The sequence below is a fragment of the Channa argus genome, chromosome 11 (assembly GCF_033026475.1).
Source record: "Channa argus isolate prfri chromosome 11, Channa argus male v1.0, whole genome shotgun sequence".
Classification (NCBI taxonomy): domain Eukaryota; kingdom Metazoa; phylum Chordata; class Actinopteri; order Anabantiformes; family Channidae; genus Channa; species Channa argus.
This window is the reverse complement of record NC_090207.1, coordinates 25488200-25507042: the sequence shown is the minus strand read 5'-3', so window position 1 is coordinate 25507042 and position 18843 is coordinate 25488200. Positions and strand designations below refer to the sequence as shown.

The 18843-nt window shown below is 40.5% G+C and overlaps 1 protein-coding gene across 1 annotated transcript in view; it reads right to left on the bottom strand.

Annotated features, from left to right (window-relative positions):
• LOC137135753 (tight junction protein ZO-2-like) overlaps positions 1-18843 on the bottom strand; it is a 56432-nt gene that overhangs the window by 24287 nt on the left and 13302 nt on the right. The window contains exons 2-7 of the mRNA XM_067520300.1: positions 9594-9647; positions 6184-6308; positions 5806-5908; positions 2315-2819; positions 866-969; positions 614-767 (exon numbers count right to left, since the gene is read on the bottom strand). Coding sequence (XP_067376401.1) covers positions 614-767; positions 866-969; positions 2315-2819; positions 5806-5908; positions 6184-6308; positions 9594-9647 — 1045 coding nt within the window. The remainder of the gene's footprint in view (positions 1-613; positions 768-865; positions 970-2314; positions 2820-5805; positions 5909-6183; positions 6309-9593; positions 9648-18843) is intronic.

The following is an 18843-nucleotide window of genomic DNA, read 5'->3' as shown; positions in this document are numbered from 1 at the left end:
TTCATTAGTCTGTGTTTGAATGGAGTGTGTCACGGAATAAATAACTTTCACATTAGTTCATTTTAGACACTACACACTTTGGTGAAGATGTGGCAGTAGCACTGACCTAATGTGGTGACGCAGTCGCCAACTTATCAACAGAAAGGCAGGGGATCCTCAGAACACGGCACACAAAAAACTAAAATTTAACACAGCCTGACGTCGACTTGTTTTTCTCTGTTATATTCGCCCTGACACGGACCTACATTAAAAGGTTGGTGCTGTCATAGAAACCGTTACAAATCTGCGATAACTCTTAGCTCCACTGTTATCATGCTGCAGTCTAGGTACTGTATGTCGTTAGTGAAGTATTACAGGCATCACATTACATACGATTGAAGTTAAAGCAACATTTTTGACAACGAGGAGGATAATCATCTTACTATTACATATACACAGTAGAAAAAGCTTTAAACTAAAAAGCTTTTAGTTTAAAAAATAAAATAAATAAAATAGTATATCGCAGCAGATCTGTTCAAGATACAGTACACAGCTGTTCTGCCTACACCATATAATAACTATAAACCTTGTAGCTAAACACTAAGCCTGTTGGTCACGCCATTCAGGGACTTACCGTCATTTTCAGAGTCAGAGTCTGCAAGGGGAGGTATACGGACAAGAATCTGGCGGTGGTCTCTCTGAACCACCAGCTGCAGCTTGCCCCTGGACTTCTCAATCAGCTTCCCAGCATCATGGAGAGAGAGGTTCTCTGTCACTGTGCCATTAATCTGCATGCACACAAGCATACAGAGAGTACGGTAAGTCAGAGCCTTGAGATTGGAGTCTTTGGAAATGTATTCATGGCTTTGGGTAAAGGTGTGTGAACCTTGAGAATGATGTCTCCCTCCTGCAGGTTGCCGTCCTTTGCAGCCAGGCCTGTGCTGGTCATCTGTTTGATGAAGATCTGACTTCCCAGGCGTAGGCCGTACTCTGGAACAACATAAAAGAGTTAGGCAGGATATCTGAAGACAGGATTCTATGGCAAAACAGGAAATCAACCCAGAGCTGTTAGGCAGATGATCTGGATGTCTGCAAATCAGATTTTCACCCAGTATGCTGATACAAAATGAGATGCTAATCTAAGATGATCTTTGATGACTGAGGTTGTCTTTCCAAGCTGATTACTGCTTCTATACTGTTCAATGGACTGTAAGAAATGTGCAGAAATGCAAAAAACAAAACGGAAGTGAGCCGGTCTCACACCAAGAACAGGCTAAGGCTGTTCTCTACATTCAAAACAGTTTTCACTGTACACATACGACTGCCCATCCTCTAGCTTCCAATTTGCAGATGAACAAACATGGGACTCAACACTTCGCTCCCCTAGACCATAAACAGAATAGAGGTAGAAAGGGCTGATAGATTCAAGCTACTTGGCTTTCACATCTCTAGAAATCTGAAATGGGCCTTTTTCAACACAAAAACAGATGGACTGGCCAGCGGTGGACACACAGACAGCATCCTCATAAGCTTCAGCACCCAATCACAACGAGAGCTTTCAATAAAATGTGTATCTTCAGTGAATGACAGTCTCTTGTATCCTCACTCCTCAGAGCTTATATTTTGGATTGCTCTTCAAGATGAAGGACCACAAGCATCCAAGCAAGAATTTAAGGAGTGATGAACAATCACTTAGTGGGGTTGAGATGAAACTTAGTCTTTTAACTCTGACTGCTGTCAGGAAGCCTCATTATTCGAGTTGGTTCCTTTTTGTCTTTGTGTCGTCTTCTATGCATTATTGCAGTCTTTTTTTTTACTTGACTGAAGACTCTCACAAGATTTCCAATGCATTTTGTACCTTGGCAAATGGCAATAAATCAATCAATTAACACATCACCCTTATTTATTTATTATCCCCGACCAGCCATCTACAACAAATATGTTACAGAGATAACAGCTTGATACCAGTCAAGTAAATCGAGAACAATTATGAAAACTCTCATGTCCTATTCCTCAGACGTTACTGTACCTGCCAAATACACAGTTTTTTACTCATACAATCAAATTGCATGAGTGAAAAACTTGAATAAACAGGACAAATAGAACCAGTAAAGAGTACTTTCAACTCTGAAGATAGTTCAGTAGCTACAATTAACAGTGGGGTTCCTACATATGCATTTTAACATTTAGTTTGACATGTAAAGTCTGAGGTGGACAAATGATTAGAATAACAGTGGGGATTCAGAAAAAAAGAGGATGTAGTATCATACATCATAATGTTAGTTAGGTTTCATTTTATCCACAGTCATGCACAAGCTTTTTTGGGGGGTTTTACCTTCGTTGGGCCTGTTCTTCACCAAAAGGACGTTGACAGGTTTCTCCAGTGGCTCTAGTTCTTTGGAAGGTTCTGGGGATGGGGGGTTGTCATTAAGCCGGTCCCTGCTCCTATACCTTCCTTCTTTCCCTCCCCGCTCGTATTTGTCCTCCATTCGGTAGCTGTCCCCGGGGCTGCGTCCTCGGCTGCGGTATCGCTGACCGTCTGTGCCGCTGTCCAAGACTCGTCCCCGACTACCATCTCTTCTGGATCTGTCCGGACTTGGCGATGTTCTGTCCTGGCTTCTCCCACGGCTCCTTCCTCTCTGGTTGTAGTCCTGCCCTCCTTTGTACTCAGGTTCCAAGTATCCTTTGCTCTCAGTGGTGCGGCCTTCATCTCTGTACCAGCCATTGTCAGTGTCAGCGTCGTAGTAGTGGGTGGAGGGGGTGTACTCCCGACTTTCTGCACTTGGGGAGGGGGGCTGCTTAAGGGTGTGAACGGCCACTTTATGAGGTCTCTTTACCATCTGAAACAGAGAAAAACAACAAAAAACACAAGGCATTTAGGAAGAATAACAACAACAAAAAAAACTTTATTGTCAATGAGCACATATACATATTGTACCTGCATGTTACAATTAAATTCTTTCTCTGCATTTAACCCATCGCCCTTGGGGGCAGCACGTGGGAAGCTACCGCTGAGTGACACATCTGGGGGACACATCTGGCTGGGATTTGATCCCACAACTTCTGCATCCCATTCTGTGGCCCTACCGATTGAGCTACAAGGCCACAGATTACTAGTTCCCAACCTTTTTTTATTCTGATGATCCCCCCAAAGACCCGATGTGCTCACGTACACCTACAGTAAACTGACACCACCCATGTCAAAATGTGCTAATCTAAGCACTTTTATAAAGTTTTTAAACAGTAATTATAGGAGTAGATATTGTTACAATAATTGTTTCATACCAAACACAGACTAATTTAAACTCAGTGTCCACTGTGAACAGTTAGCAAATTACTAACAAGGTAATTAGGTTAATTTCCAAAGATCAGGAGGAAAAATCACCTGTGACGCAGCTAACAGGCAATTATACATTTTTCAGTTAGAAGCAAATGAAACCAATCTCAACTGCAAAGACAACTTGGTTCTTATGTCGCTATGGCAACACACAAAAATGGCACACTGAGTAAAGGTAATTGTGTAAAACTGTATGAGACTGCAGTGAACGTCAACCACAGCTGAAAACAAAACAGCAAAAGGAAACCAAACAAAAAAATGTGTTAGCAATGTGTACTGAACCTGTAACAGAATATCAATCACTTAAAGCATGAAGTTTTATATGGGATTGTATTAATAACCAGTTGTAGTTTGTTTATTATATTATTACAAACCCACTGAATGTTTTTCTTCCCTTAAAGTCCGTAAGGCCGTTACCACATACACGCAGGGAGACTGGAGTGCAATCAAATCTGCAGGCGCTGAAAGAAGTTCACTCTTAAATAGCATCACACAAAACGATGTGAAAAAAAAAATATGTACAAATTGACATATGATCAAAATAAGAAATGTTATTTCTCAGCTTCTATGCATATCCCCCTCTGTTTTTTGGGCAGTCATTGAGGGTTGTCTTGTTTCTCTTGCTTTTAAACAATATAAATAGAAGGTAGCTGGTGTTGAGGGGCAATGCTTGACAAAAAAAGGCTTCGGATATGGTAAAGCATGACAGAGAACCTTGCAACGAGTAATGAAGTATGCCTTACATATTGTGTTTGTCCAAAAAAAAAAAAATACAAAAGAACACCAAGGCTAAAAAAAACAGCTCAAGAAAGAAACATTAATAAAAAGAAGCTTTGAAGTAAAAAGCTTCTATTTCTGACTCCCTCAAACAGGATTGAGAGGAAACATGCAGCTGGAAAGCAGTGATTCAAAGCAGCAAATCAGATTCCCTCGACATGTCAGCCTTTTATATATTTAACCGCGTGCAGCAGTGAGATTAGTCCAGTACTGCACACGGGAGAGAACTGCTGCTACTTTTAGAGCTGCAGCAGCATGAGAGGCAGCCGAGCTGAAGACATCAGACATTACTGTGCAGGAGACTTAGCACAACACACACTCACACACTTGTGTGTGGAATAGAGGTGCCAGTCAAAGTGCTCTCTCAAAAAGTTTGTTTTAGTTATAAGTATAAGGGTTCAGTTTCCCTTAGATAACCCAACAAAGGGTTTATGAAATACTTACAGAACCCTGTGCGACATATACCTGCAACTGCAAGTAAACAAAAAAGGCCGCAGACAACAAAGAACACCACACAGAAAATGTGTTTTCACCACAGTGTGTTATACTGCACAAAGACCTGCTTAAAGTCCGGCCCACAGATCAAATGCAACAAAAGACTCTCAGACGCTTTTTCAAGCTGAAAATTCCCTCTTGGTCATAACACGCAAATCGGCCCTTTGGCCACTCATAAAGCAGCTTTGTGCTGGCTCCGGAACAGTGGTGCGTTCTCCTGTAATCGAGCAGGGAGAGAAGCGAATAAGTTGCAAAGAATTAATGTTTGTACATGGTGCCAGCTGAGTAGATCACACTGTATGGGATGGCTTTTTCTTCCAGTGCATGTATCAGGTGTGTGTGATGTCACGGCCTACTGTACATGCTTAAAGTCTGCTACCGCACACACGGATCCAACCCTAATGCGTCCCACAATCACCACATTCCTAGCCCTTATCCTAACCCCACACTAACCTCCAAAGAGTTTGTGGAGTGTTGTGAAGTAAGAGAAGTAACAAACAACACAACCTTTGACAATAACCAGTTGGGAACACGTTTTTTACTACGTTTTTTTTACGTTTCGCCCAGTGGAGCAGCGTGTCTGGTGGATGTGTTTTATTCATTTTTGGACAAAATTGGTAAAGTCTCTATAGGGGATTGTTGAAAATACTATAGATTTAGAAAACGTACTAATGCTGTTTAAATGTTTTTATTATGTGCAGTTCTACTAAGCAATGTGTTGTCTCTCACTTCCTCTGTATGTGTCTTGTAGAGCCTGTTAAGATTTATACAATTAAGAATTTGATATGCATGCAGGTTTCAACTCATGTCCTAATCAGTTCATCCGTGAGTCCAGGTAGACATTTGTGCCTGACGTAACGACATTTCTTGCTGGTGTTTCTGAGATGTGCCATTGACGACAGTGTGACAGATATGAGATGAGGTAACTGTGACTTTGACCATTGTATCACGACACGGATCTGCACGACACAGATCTGCACGACACAGTTAACCACTGGATTTGTGCCTGTCTAGGTGTTGAGAAGTGCTATTGCATATGTGCAAAATAGTTATGAAGCCTTTGGTGTCTCCACAGCGAGACATTTAATATTCATTGACACAATAACTGAAGTCTGATCAATATCCTCGTGTGATCTTACTTGAGCCAGAGTCAGCTGGGTCTGATGACAATAATTATTTTCAGCAGTGAACCTTCCTTGTGTGTGATTCATACTCACTATTTTGGCCACTTTTCCACATTTACGGAGGGACTGCACAGCAAAAGAATGAGGCACGTTGTCCATGGGGATGGAGTTGACCTGAATGACACGATCATTCTCACTGGACAAAAACAAAAGATAGACATACAAATAATAATGATGAGAACTAAATAAATTAAAAAAGGTGTCATGAATAACTGGAGTTGCTTTTGTGCCACTAAATGTGTTCGCAGAAACACATTCTTTTCCTAGTTTGATTTGACTGATTTAGTTCAGTTCTTTGAATTGTTACACCTGTAGTGACTCCCAGTATCGATGAAGTTGTGGATCGGTCAGTTCAACCAGTACACAGCAAATGATGTCAATGAGGAGGTTTATGGTCACTGTCACACTTACTAGAGTAATCCATCTGCTGGTCCTCCCTGCAGCACATCTGACACAATGATTGATGTCTCACCATTGTCCACATTGGGGTTGTCACGCCCGCCTGACACAGCGATACCAAAACCCATCTTGGCATCCTACAGTAAAAGAAATTATTTTGTTAATAATGAACATTCAGAAAGAACCTGATTCACAATAACACTGAGCCAAATGTTTTCCAGGACATTTTTAGGGACACGAGGCTGGTTACCAAGTTCTCAACTACTGTACATACGTCTAATTTTCTGTACATAAGTTTAAGACGCTTGACTCAAGAATTAGTTAGTCATCAAGGTTTGGTCCTTGTCAATGTTGCTCAGATCCTAATGCTGCCTATTTTTCCTCCTTGGTGCCCCACCCCACCAGGTGCGGGGCAACTGTGGGGAAGGAGGTACAGCAGTCGCCCATCAATCCCACAGTTGTTGGTTTGATCACGGACAACTTCTAGCAGTGACTGTTCATTTGCTGCAAATACTGAAAGGTGGTTCTAATGTTTTGGCCATCTCAAACATTTGAACCACCTCTTCTTATAATGCACTTTGACCTCGATAATAAAAACAGAATTATCACCTTTCTGACAGTTTCCACCTAAAAACTGAGAAACGATACCATTGTAAAAGTAGAATTAATGACGGAGCCACTGTACTGGATTTCATTAAAATGCACGGGTGATCGTACAGTTATGCCTGATTAGAGGTGGTTTTATAACATTCAAATGTAAATCTTCAAATCATAGCATTCTATTTTGTTTTTTTCCTTAATTTGATGCTGCTGGAATTATATTCAAAGGCAACATTTGATTTCCATTTAATGAAGTACTACAGCTTTATACTGCAAGTAGATCACAGAGAAATCGTTGGGACTGGCTGGGTGGCAACTAAGACACCAAAGAATGGAGTTTGTAACATGTCTAGGCTACTAAAGATATTTGCTTAATATAAGAACAGGCAGTGATCATGTCTTGGGTGAAAACTATTTGCAGATACATTCATTAGTAACAAGAATATATTAGCAATATTTTCTCATTACTGGGTCGATAAAAAAAAAATAATCTAAAAAACAGTTAGTTGCTGGTTCTCATTAGCTGCAAATTAACATCATTTTAAGAGACAGGGTTGGGTATGTGAGTGTGAGCAGTTGTGCTTTTTTTTTTTGCTTTTCCAATATAGACTAATGACTACAGAGTTCAGTGAGGAGAGGCAGCCTGAGGGTGGGTTAGCTAGTGTCAGGGTAGGTCTATTTATAGAAGAATGTTAATTTGCATTGTAGAAATCAGGCCTTTCAGAAACAAGAGAAAGTTATTCCATCATCGGTGGACGTAGGGTATTTAATTATCTATAACTCAAAAGGGCATATCAGGAAACCGTTTCATTAAAATATGATTACGTCTGGAATCTACAATGTAACATTTTTGTAAAAAATAAAAACATTTTTTTAAAAACATTCACAACGATATAAAGAAGTGAAGCATCATCTGCATTTCCACTAGACCACTACTCCACTACTGCTTACTGCGTTGTGTACGAGGGAAGTCGGCCCAATAGCAGAAACTGGTCTCTTTGCTACAAGGAACAATGCACATGCACATCAGACGCTAAAGTTGTCATCTTCATTGCAGGGCAAAAATTGCCATGATAATTGAGAAGAGATTATCAAGGCTGAGGAAAAATAGATCATTTATTGGAGCACTTTGAAATATTAACCTACAGAAGGAAAAAGTACATTAAGGCTGGTGGCAGTTGTCGCACCTTGTGGCAATGCAGGTTATCACTTTCTAAATAAGTTCAATATGTTTTCACTTTGTAATTCTTGTGCAAAATCTGATGGCTTTGAATAATATCTAAAACTGCTGTATTTGAACCAGTTGCTTAGATACTGTCGTTTTCATTATGAATAAAATATAAATTGTCTTGCTATAAATTTCTCTAAACTAAATATAGATTACAAAGGTGTTAAAAGGTGCCAAAGATTTAAAATGATTATTTGTAGTTAAAAAAAAAGAGTAATAATTTAAAGTACTGGATCAACATAGGCTGGCCGATTTTCCAAAATTTGTTTTGTAAATGACTACACATAATTAGTAGTATCTCGTTCTGAAATTCACAAATCAGAGCACACAGGTTTGAAAGCTGTTCAAACACAGACAATGGTTTAAAAAAAAAAAAAAAGCCTGACCAGCATCAACTTCCAAAGTAAACTTCAGTATAGGGCACCTTCTTTAAATTAATTTGGTCCCTACAAGCTGTTGACAACGGTTTGGATTGAAATCATGTCTTTGTCTTTGTGTCCCCAGTTGATTCGCCTTTGGAATAACTGCATAGAATTGTTGTCTGCACAGGTGACAAATGTTTCTTCAGTATAGTTTTTGCATTTCTTCTTCTTTTCCTTTCGGCTCTTCCCTTTCAGGGGTCTCCACAGCGAATCTAACTCTGTCCTCTGCATCCTGTTCTCTAACACCAACTAACTTCATGTCCTCTCTCACTACATCCATAAATCTCCTCTTTGGTCTTCCTCTAGACCTGGCCTCTCTGACTTTATCTCCAAAACATCTAACATGAGCTGTCCCTCTGATGTCCTCATTCCGGATCCTGTCCATCGTCGTCACTCCCAAAGAGAACCTCAACATCTTAAGCTCTGCTACCTCCAGCTCTGCCTCCTGTCTTTCCTTCAGTAGTTGAGCACTGCATTTCCAGTATTAAATAAATCTTTGGACATGCTTGAGGATGACATCAGAAATATTTGTCTCTGTTTTATCCTTTTTTCCCCATTTACACACTGCCCTCCTGCCTAATTGCAGTATGGTATGGCTGTAAACGAGGTTTTTAGTTTTTTTGGCTTTGTAAGATCCAGTCATGGATACTGATCAAAGTGAAACTAAAAAGATCAATCTACCAGCATCATTTATAGGTTGTCAAACAACTGTCTTATCATTGGACAAACACCTTTCAGCAGCTGTAAGAAGTACATATAAGGTAAGGCTGTTGACAGGTCGTAGTGATTTCAGTGTCTTTAACAACACAGAGGACTGAACCCTGCAGGATTACAATGACAGGACATTTTGAAATGTATTTCAAATAATTTTATTTTAATATTTCAGAAATATGACTAGGTGCACAGCAGAAAATTAATAGACTGTGTCTCATAGAACTCTTACACTTGTGTAGAAGGTTTTAGACAGCAGAGATACCTGCTCTACTACATTTGTAGTTATGATAATAGAAGCTTTAGATTTTTTTGTTGGTTAAATGCTTAAAATCCCAAAAGTTTCAAATTCAAAACAGCTTGTGTTGTTGTAGTTGGTGAATTGTCTTGGAATATTTCTCCCACTTTTATGATCATGTAAATCTGTAACAGTTTTATCAGCACTTGGTGAATAAACTCACCCGTTGCAGAGTGACTGTGTACTGCTCCCAGACCGTCTCTTCCATCCCTGAGCTCTGTAGGGAAAGAAAGACAAATAACAGGCTTAGTAAACACTGAATTCATTCAGTAGCATAAGATATGTATTTATATATCCTTTCATACAACAAATCATCCATCGGTTAACTGTTAACGCTTATTCTGTGTATGGTCACGGGGGGCAGGGGGATGGAGCCTATCCCAGTTGTCATAGGGCGAGAGGAAGGGTACAACCTGGACAGGTCGCCAGTCTAGCTCAGGTCCAATAATTTAACTCACATATATGTAGGTTGTCAGGCTACGTTTCAACAGTTACATAAAGGTGTTTCCACGTTATTGCAGAAAACAAGGGTCATTGTGCTTTACTCACTGACAGCAGAAATTTCATACATAGGCTGTCTGTCTTTGTCTGGTCACTTTAATAAATTCAATATATTATAATGCTGGTTACTCTCCTGCTCTGCTCAGAGCACATGTGCTCATATCATATAAATCATAAACACAACAAAGAAAAGGTGACTTCAAATGCTGTTTGTCCACAGTAATGTGAACACACCGTAACCCCTTTGAAACCAATTCTGTTACAATTTTGTGAAAGAGAAATATTTAAGATGTGGCCTTTAATTTAAGCCTGAGAAAATGCACAGAATCATAATGTGGCCGTAACTAGGATGTCTAACAGCTCTTCACTACAACAAGTCTTTCCTATTTACTGCCAAATTGGAGCCTTACTTCAGTGTCAGAAAAACCTAAAAGGTTTTTTTAACAACGTAAGAACATATTGTGTGTTACACAATACACAATTCATTACCTGTTATTCTATTACAGAACAGTTGCTCACACACACAAGCACACAGAGACTCGCATCTCCCATTAAGCTTCATCTAACACATACACACTCGGTCGTAAATCTGTCACATCTGCAAGCTAAACAAAGCAGCAATCGTCTAATCTTGAGCGAACACTCAAAGCTGCCGTTACAGTTTTGATTGGCAGCGAGTCCATGCTGTCCTCACCGACCTGAGGTGGTTCAGGCTTCTTTTAAATGCCCACAACTTTGTGGGGCCATTAGGGGGTTGAGCCTTTCAACCCCCCTCACCCAGGCATCCTAACTTCATCTGGTCCCTTCAACTAAAAATGGGTCAACCGATCCACACAAAGCAGACGAAAAATGGCATGTGTGGGAACTGACCTCTGTAAAAGATCAGTCAGTATCATGTCAATAGCAGCCTGTGTGTATCTCCTGTCTGTCTCACGACCCGGATGGGGTCTCATTTTAATTGAACAACCATTCCAGCCCACATCTCCCCTAATCCCTTCTCACCATTTTGCTTCCTCTCTTTCTCTCTCTCTCTCTCTCTCACTCACTCACTCACTCACACACACACACACACACACACACACACACACACACACACACACACACACCAAAACACCAAAGAGGTGTGTGCTGAGCTCTGATGTCACTGATGGCGGCAGGCAAGGGAAAACATAGGAGGACAGTGGGGAAGAAGGAAGAGAAATTGCTAACAAAAAGCTAGGAGGACAAATTTGTGTGAGGACAGATTTTCTGTTGTACCATTCTTCCATTGCAAAGCAGTTTGAGAGACACTGTCTTTTGGATTTTAATGTCGTCCAGCAAAATGCTGTATTACCGTCCAAACACAGTAGCTCTTCTTGCTGTCAGAGGTCATCATCACGTCTTCTAGCATGGAATGTGTTTGCATACACAAACCCCTGACTCTAGTACGAGTAGCACCACAGGGCTTAAGCTGAGTAACTTTTTACTCTATTATAAAACTATTTTAAGAAACATTTGGGTTTTTGAATAACTAATAATTCATCTCCAATAGCTTATCTTAGATATTAATTGAAGTCAATAGTAATGTGTGATCAGCATCAAGTGTTGAAAATCTGCTGTCGGAGATTCCTCAGACACAAATCTACCGCTAGCTTCATAACCTATTGTAATGACAACTGTCTTTTACTTAAAGTTTTGTGACTAGTAAGAATTTAAACACTGCAGTGAACTCACACGCACCTGTGTGCTGCACTCAATTTAGAATCTCCTCCTCAAACCAAATTCATGTGTTACTTCTGCATGTGACAGTCTGTACAGTTCTCCCCTCTAGATAAGCACTGAATAAGAAATGACACACATGGTGATGCACAGAGACATTTTTAGACTGACAGTTGGAGACAAATTGACTCTACAGACTCTGTCCCTAATTCAGTGTCAATGGACAATCTCCACCCAGTGTCCCCAAATGAGAGGAGAGGGGCCCCATGGGTAATATACTTTTGCCAAAAATCGCAGCATCTTGGGGATGTGTGGATGTATACGTACAGTACAATACAGTATAATCAGCTTCCATACATTCACACATCACCTGTCTCAGTTTGTCTCATCACTGAAGAGAAGCTCCAACTGCCACTGGAACCGCAGCCCTGGGCGCTGGCTGTTCTTTTTCCAGTCACTGCTTCCTCCAACTCACAGAGTCAAAATGAACTCAGTGTGGCCAGAATGACACATTTCAACGCCACACTCTACCATTTAAACTCCTTCTTTAGTTTTTGAGTGCATTGTTTAAAACAGAAGGTTGAAATACACTTTTTTTTTTTACCTACTTCCTGAATTGAAGTACTTTACATCATCACATTTAAAAACTAAAAAGAGCGAATGACACTTTTGGAGAAGTCATTGTCTGAAATGTCCACTTCTCTTTCCGCAATTTCTGCTTTACTGGAGTCCGATGTCTGAGTAATGACTTTTTATCACTGTATCATCGTCATGACAGTGGGCTGTATGACAAACAGCACATGCCAAGCACCTGTACATGTATATGCCACTGACATTTACAAATTCATGACTTTCAGACACAAACACAGCAACACACAGCTTTTCCAAAATACCGTTTAACCACACAGTCAAATGGCACCAACTGATGTAAGCATTACTGAACATCACTGCCTCTCTGTCGTATTTAACACATCCAGGCACAAACTGTAATGACAACACAGGCTGTCACACTTCAGCCTGGGTGTCCACAGTTGCTCACAGCTTTCTCACCTCAGGTACACCAACATTTTAAAAACCAAGAGCTGTTTTCTTAAAAAAAACTGTGATGCATGTTGTGATGTGTTTATGACGTTTTGAACTGCAAGCTCAAACAGAATTCACAAGTAATCAAGCGATTGAAATGTTGCGATAGAAACCTTTCAAATTTCTGGAGGGACTGATTTACTTAAGATTTATAATCTTGGAATTTTTTAAAACCATTAAACTTACTTTTTTATATATATATTTTGTTAAGTTTTGGAAAGTTCGATTTTGCAGCAAAAGAAATGCAGGAAAGCCCACGTGATAAGGTCAAAGACCTGAGCTCCACACGAAAGAAAATTAACTGCTCACTTCCATTTATCACATTAACATGAAATATTGCTTTTGTAGAGTCATTTTTTGTTTTGGCAAATTAAAGTGAAGAGGAGCAGGACCAGAAAGCTGCTTCGACTTCTTTAGAGCAAAAGAAGCTGATAAATAGGAATAATTTCAACTATGTGTCTTCTTTGGCATGAAAATTTCATCTAAACTGACCTAACAAATCTAGTTTTAAAAGATGTATTTATACATATTTAAAGGCTGAGATGCTTTACTCTAATTCACAATCAAGCAGAAATTATTTTCTTACCCATGTCAAAATGATTTTATATTTAGTTTCGTCCAAATGTCAGAACGACTAAGCAATATTATTATCAAATCACTGTGTCAAACACTGGACAGTTCACACATAAAGACTGTTTTTACCAACTCTCTGATTTCTAGACTTTGGGACACACCTGACAACTGAGTTTGGGTGGAGGAAACAGCTGTAGGTTGGCAAATTGGCAATAACTTAAATGGCTCTATTTGGAAAGAGTTTATAACTGTAGATTGATTGGGGTGATGTTTGTAGATGAAATGCTCCATCGGCCTTTACCAAGGTAAGATGAGAGACCGCTAATGGCTGATGGCGGGTGTAGTGATGCACATGTAGTGAGTGAAGCATTTGCCTCTCAAGTTAACCTGGTCTGTTAAGGATGGTAATGTTCAAATGTTCTTCGGTCGCTGTTCCTCAAAGAAAATTGCACATTCAATGAACGCTGCTCTCTTCAAACCTCCACACACAGTTGGTTTCAACACACAAAATATATAAACAGGTGAGCGTTGTGACTGCTCTTCTGTAAAGATTTTAGATGGAAATTAGGTCATTTTATACAACGGTTGACTCACCATGAAGACATGAAGTGTCTATATCTGTAGCTGCGAATAATTCCATGTTTCATATATGTTTTTTATAGTATAAAATGGTCATAATTGATATTGGTGGTTGAGGGTGAATATCCCTCAATAGTAATAAACTGTGTATTTAAGGCCCCTTTGCCAAATCCAACATGGCAGTTTCCTCTTTTTAAAAAACAGTGTGATTTGTACTAAAAAGAACACAAAACAGTGCAGATTTAGGATTAGATCCACACTGGACAGACGTGGACTGTCCAGTAGAGCCTATAGGGTAAAAAAGTGACCTAACTTTGTGAAAGAAGCTAAAAACAGGTAAAGCTGTTAGTTACGGTAGGTTGTTCCTTAAGTTTTCATGTCATCGATCACCAATGTAAGTTGCAAATATCAAGCATGGTTTTTTTTTTTAAAAAATCTTTATGATATTGACTGACAGGTACTTGGTTTTAAGACTAAAGATGAACAAATTCTTCTACTGGCACAGACTGAGCTAAACTGGAACAGATACAATCCAACCATCCATCCCGACCAAAGTCATAGACAATACCGTTTTAAATACATTATTGCCAGTTTGCACATCTTAGGATCAAGTCCAGAGAAAACCTTAATTACAAGCTCAACACCTTTAATTCTGCACAATGCGGTCACAACATGATCTTTGCATCTATCATATTAAATACCCTTATGTCTTTTACATGCAAGTGATTCGAATAAATACATAAAATTCAATTTACTGTGCCATGTTAAAAGCAGCAAACCCCCTGAGCTCATAACACACATCATCACACTCTGCTCACTATCCATTGCTCTACTCATCCATGCCATGTCCCACCAATCTGAGTAGACAGGAGCTCCCAACAGGTGCATAGAGGACCACCAGGTTGCCCTTTAGTTGTTCAGTGTCCAGCCCCTTCAGCTGAATCCTGGCACCCCCGCCATCACTGCCACTTTGCTCTTCCCTGCATCCATCTGAGGACCCGATCTTGCCCATCTCGGCCCGCTTGTAATGATTCCAACTGGTGTAGCCAGCGCAGCAGCTGGTCTGCAGCCACTCTAGACTCATGGCCACCAGAGGAGCTTCCTCAGTGCTCCTGTGGGCACGGTCACGGTCCCCGTGCCCGGTCTAACCCACGGCCCTGACTGGTACAATTCTGTGTTGGAACGTACATGGTCTGCCTCAGTGTGGGTAGTTCACAAAGCACCACAAAGTCGGCTTTCCACAGACGCGACTGCTTAACCTTCCTGCCTTGGTGTCCTACCTCCAATCTGGATAAGCTTGTGCAGCGGTGGATTAGCTTAACCCCGGGGGGGTGTGGGGGTGGGGGGGGGGACTAAAAATAACAGCAGACTCACAGTGCCTCCACCTCCTCCTTGTGCCGTCCCGCAGAGAGCCCTGAGCGCTCGTACTGTGCTCCTCCACTTCCCGTGCAGGCTGGATGACATGGCCAGGTAGGAATGGGATGGACAGGTTCACAGGGAGAGACAGGCTCAAGAGCTGCCCAACAGAGCACTCTGCCTGTTCTCCCTCCTCCCTGTCTGTCACGCTACACACCATGCTGCTGCTTTTCCTCCCTCTCTCTCTCTCTCTCTCTCGCTCTCACTTACTCAAACATACACACACGCACACACACAAATTTGTTGTAGTGTGGCTAAGAAGACTTACTCCAAACGTTCACTTCCTCAACAAAACTTGATGCTATTTCTTAATGGTTTTGTATTTTCCTCTTAATTTGGTTTTAAACGCACCCCAGACAGTACATGTTGAAGAAATTTCCTAACCAACCCTATGTAAGGGATTGTTACTCACCTGTCGAAAGTAAATGTATCAAAAAACACCTGGCAGAAGTTGTGCAATTTTATTGAATATCAGCCAAACCACCAATCGCGAGTAACTTTAATGAGTTTTGAGGCATTCAGTGTAAGAGCTCCTCTACCCAATATATTTAAGTTAATGCTTCGGTCACTTAGATGTATAATAATGTAAAACAACTATAATGTAGCCTAACTTTTGTTTTGGGCAGGATGGGTATAACCCAATTACCAACACAGCTTAAAGTGATCAGTAACCAGTCGAAAAAGGCTGATGTCAGAACTCAGGAGTGGACCTGAACTCCCAAGCAATGACATTACAGAGATAAGCACACACAGTCTCCAGGATGGGCATCAGTTTGGCTGCTGAGGACACAGCTGAAGACAGACGTTCAGTGTGGATCGGCCATAGTCAGCACGGTGCAAGAAGACCTTCTGGTCTCCTCCACCTTGGATTCAATTGGCAGGTGTTTGGCCCAGAATGACCCACGCATGTGAGTTCATCTAACCCACAGTGGAGCTATCCTCACCACTCAGTTTAATGTTCAGCTCACATAAAGAGACACGAGGCTGCAGAAGCGTCAAATCATACAGCTATACAGTAAAATGGTGCACAGAAAATTAGGATGTTATGACAAAAGAATCGTGTTATCAAGGTCTTAAGCAAAGTGGATTTTGCTGAGATTGGATACTTAATGGTATTATGACATCACACCAAAAATATCGGTGCCTGCATATTCCAGGGACTTAAGAACCATGCTGACCCTTAGTGGCATCAAATCCTTTGTATTTCATTTGTTTAGTCCACTAAAAATGAAAGATATTAATACCTATTTAAGAGAACCATTATTATTCAGTCTTTTAAGTGATAAGTCCCTTTTTGTTTCTTTTTAGTTCTGGGACCAGCTGCTGAACATTTTTTAGATGTTTGCACAGTTATAGAATAAATTAAAGAACCATTTCATTTCCTCTTAACAATGTAATAAATAAATGGTTCAGCGATATTAGAGGCTTTCTTCTATTCTTCCATCACTCCTGACCACTTCTTCCTTTGACTGGGGACTCAGGATTATGCTAGTTAAACTAGTTCCACTTTTCCATCAGACATTTCAAAACGGTCTCCCCCTGGTCCTCCAGACCCACTTTATCCTCGTCTCTAAAAGCCGAGAGCAACTTCTACGATTGTTTTACTTGGAACACGTCCCTCCTCTTGTTGTCGTAAATATTTCAGACATTATCTTTCCATTATAAATAAAGAACAAGGCTGCTCCAGAGGGACAGATAGGAAGGGAAGAACTACGGCTGGTCGAACAAGAAAGAGCTAAATGCTCACTTTTTCACACTGTAGATGCTGGGAAAGCAGACGTGGACACTATTGCTTACCACAACCTACTGAACTCATGTAAATATACATCCCAAAGCAGGGACAGGATCAGGTAATGCTTTAAAATCCAGAATTGTAAATGCATCCATGTATCCAAAAGTTAGGATACAGGATACAGAGAGTACAATGATTTGTAGCAGAGAAATGTATGACCTTTCTTTATATTTCCTAATTTTGATTTTGAGGGCAGAAACATTTCTCAAAGAAGTTGAGCCGTTCACAAGTAAGCATGTCAGCACGATAAACATTTGGTTTGTTGCCATATCCCACGGATCTCACATACAGGTTAGACTGAAAAAAGAAAAAACAATTTTTACTTCCTTCAGCTGAGTCTGAAATTTGCTTTATATTTTCTTTAATCAAACACTGACATTACACTGCATTGTCTGTACTGTCACACTTCTCATTACAAATAACTGTTACTTACGGCTCTGCAAGTTCACTAAATCTGTAATATGTAAAAGAATATGAATAAATGTGTGTGCAATGCGTGTAACTGCTCAGCTCAGTGAGAGCACTGCACAAGTCAATCATGGTGACCAGTCAGAAAAACAGGTGAAACATGAAAGCAGAGGGCAGTGAGGAGACAAAAGTAAAGTAAAAGGACAAACTATTGCCTAAATAACGAATCCTTTTCTTTCTTTCATAAAACTCAATAAGAGACGGAGTTGAGAAACTACAGATTCACTCCCACAGTGTGCAAAAGGCCGAGGATGGAGGAAGACGCTTTCATTAAATTGGAAAGTTTAATCTTCAAAGAGGAGCTGAAAGGCTGAAGCACCCAGGGATTCCCTATCGCAGCCTGTGACCTTTCTGCCCTTATCAGTCTAAAGAAGGACGAGTCAGTGGCAGCGGGGAAAGACTGCCGAAAGACCCTCTGACTCACACTCTGAATGTTGAAATGACAAGCAGCTCTTAGTCAGTTCACTGTCAGAAGAGTGCAGTCTGCACACAGACACTGTGCATGTACTCAACTGAACAGTACTTTCAGTGAGCTGAGCTATTTATGCAAATATGCGACTGAAAAATAAGAATAAAAAAAACATTTGACTGCATGTAACACAGCACTACTAATATAACCATATGCAGTATGCACTCAGTCAATCACATTTCCCTTTTTATGGACCTAATGTACTATTGGCCAACATAGCCTGTAGTGTTCACAGCAGCTACAATATGAACAACTAACGTAATTATTTTACGTCTTTCTAGATGCTAACTGGCCTGGTGCCTGCTATATAACAAGGTCAGGAGGTCATTACTCTTGGATTTAGATTCTACATGATATTATAAAAGCGGAAACATCTGATTGTACCAAGCTGTAATCAATCAGCAGCATGTAGGTGTCTGTGCTACACAGGGACCTGCACACAGACGTGGCATAAATGCACAAGTTGTAGTAACACACAACTTCATAATGGTAACAGTAATCACTGTCTGTTGTCTTTTTTCAACACAGTTTTACACTAACCGCCTGTGGTTTATGCTAATGCATGGTTCTATGAACAGGGAATAGGTCAGGGTATACACATATCTAATAAAGCGTGAGGGCTATGAAATGGAAATGTGGCTACTGGCAAGGAGCAGCTCTGAGAACAATAAAGCCCTTCAAACATTAAAGCACTGGCACACTTCAAAAAGATGGAATTATACACTGCCCACAGTCCAAACTGTGAATATGCACTGACCTGGCCCAAAACTTCCTGTTGGGGCTGAATCGGCCTGACAGCTCATAAAATATGATCTACTGTACAGGGAGGAGGTC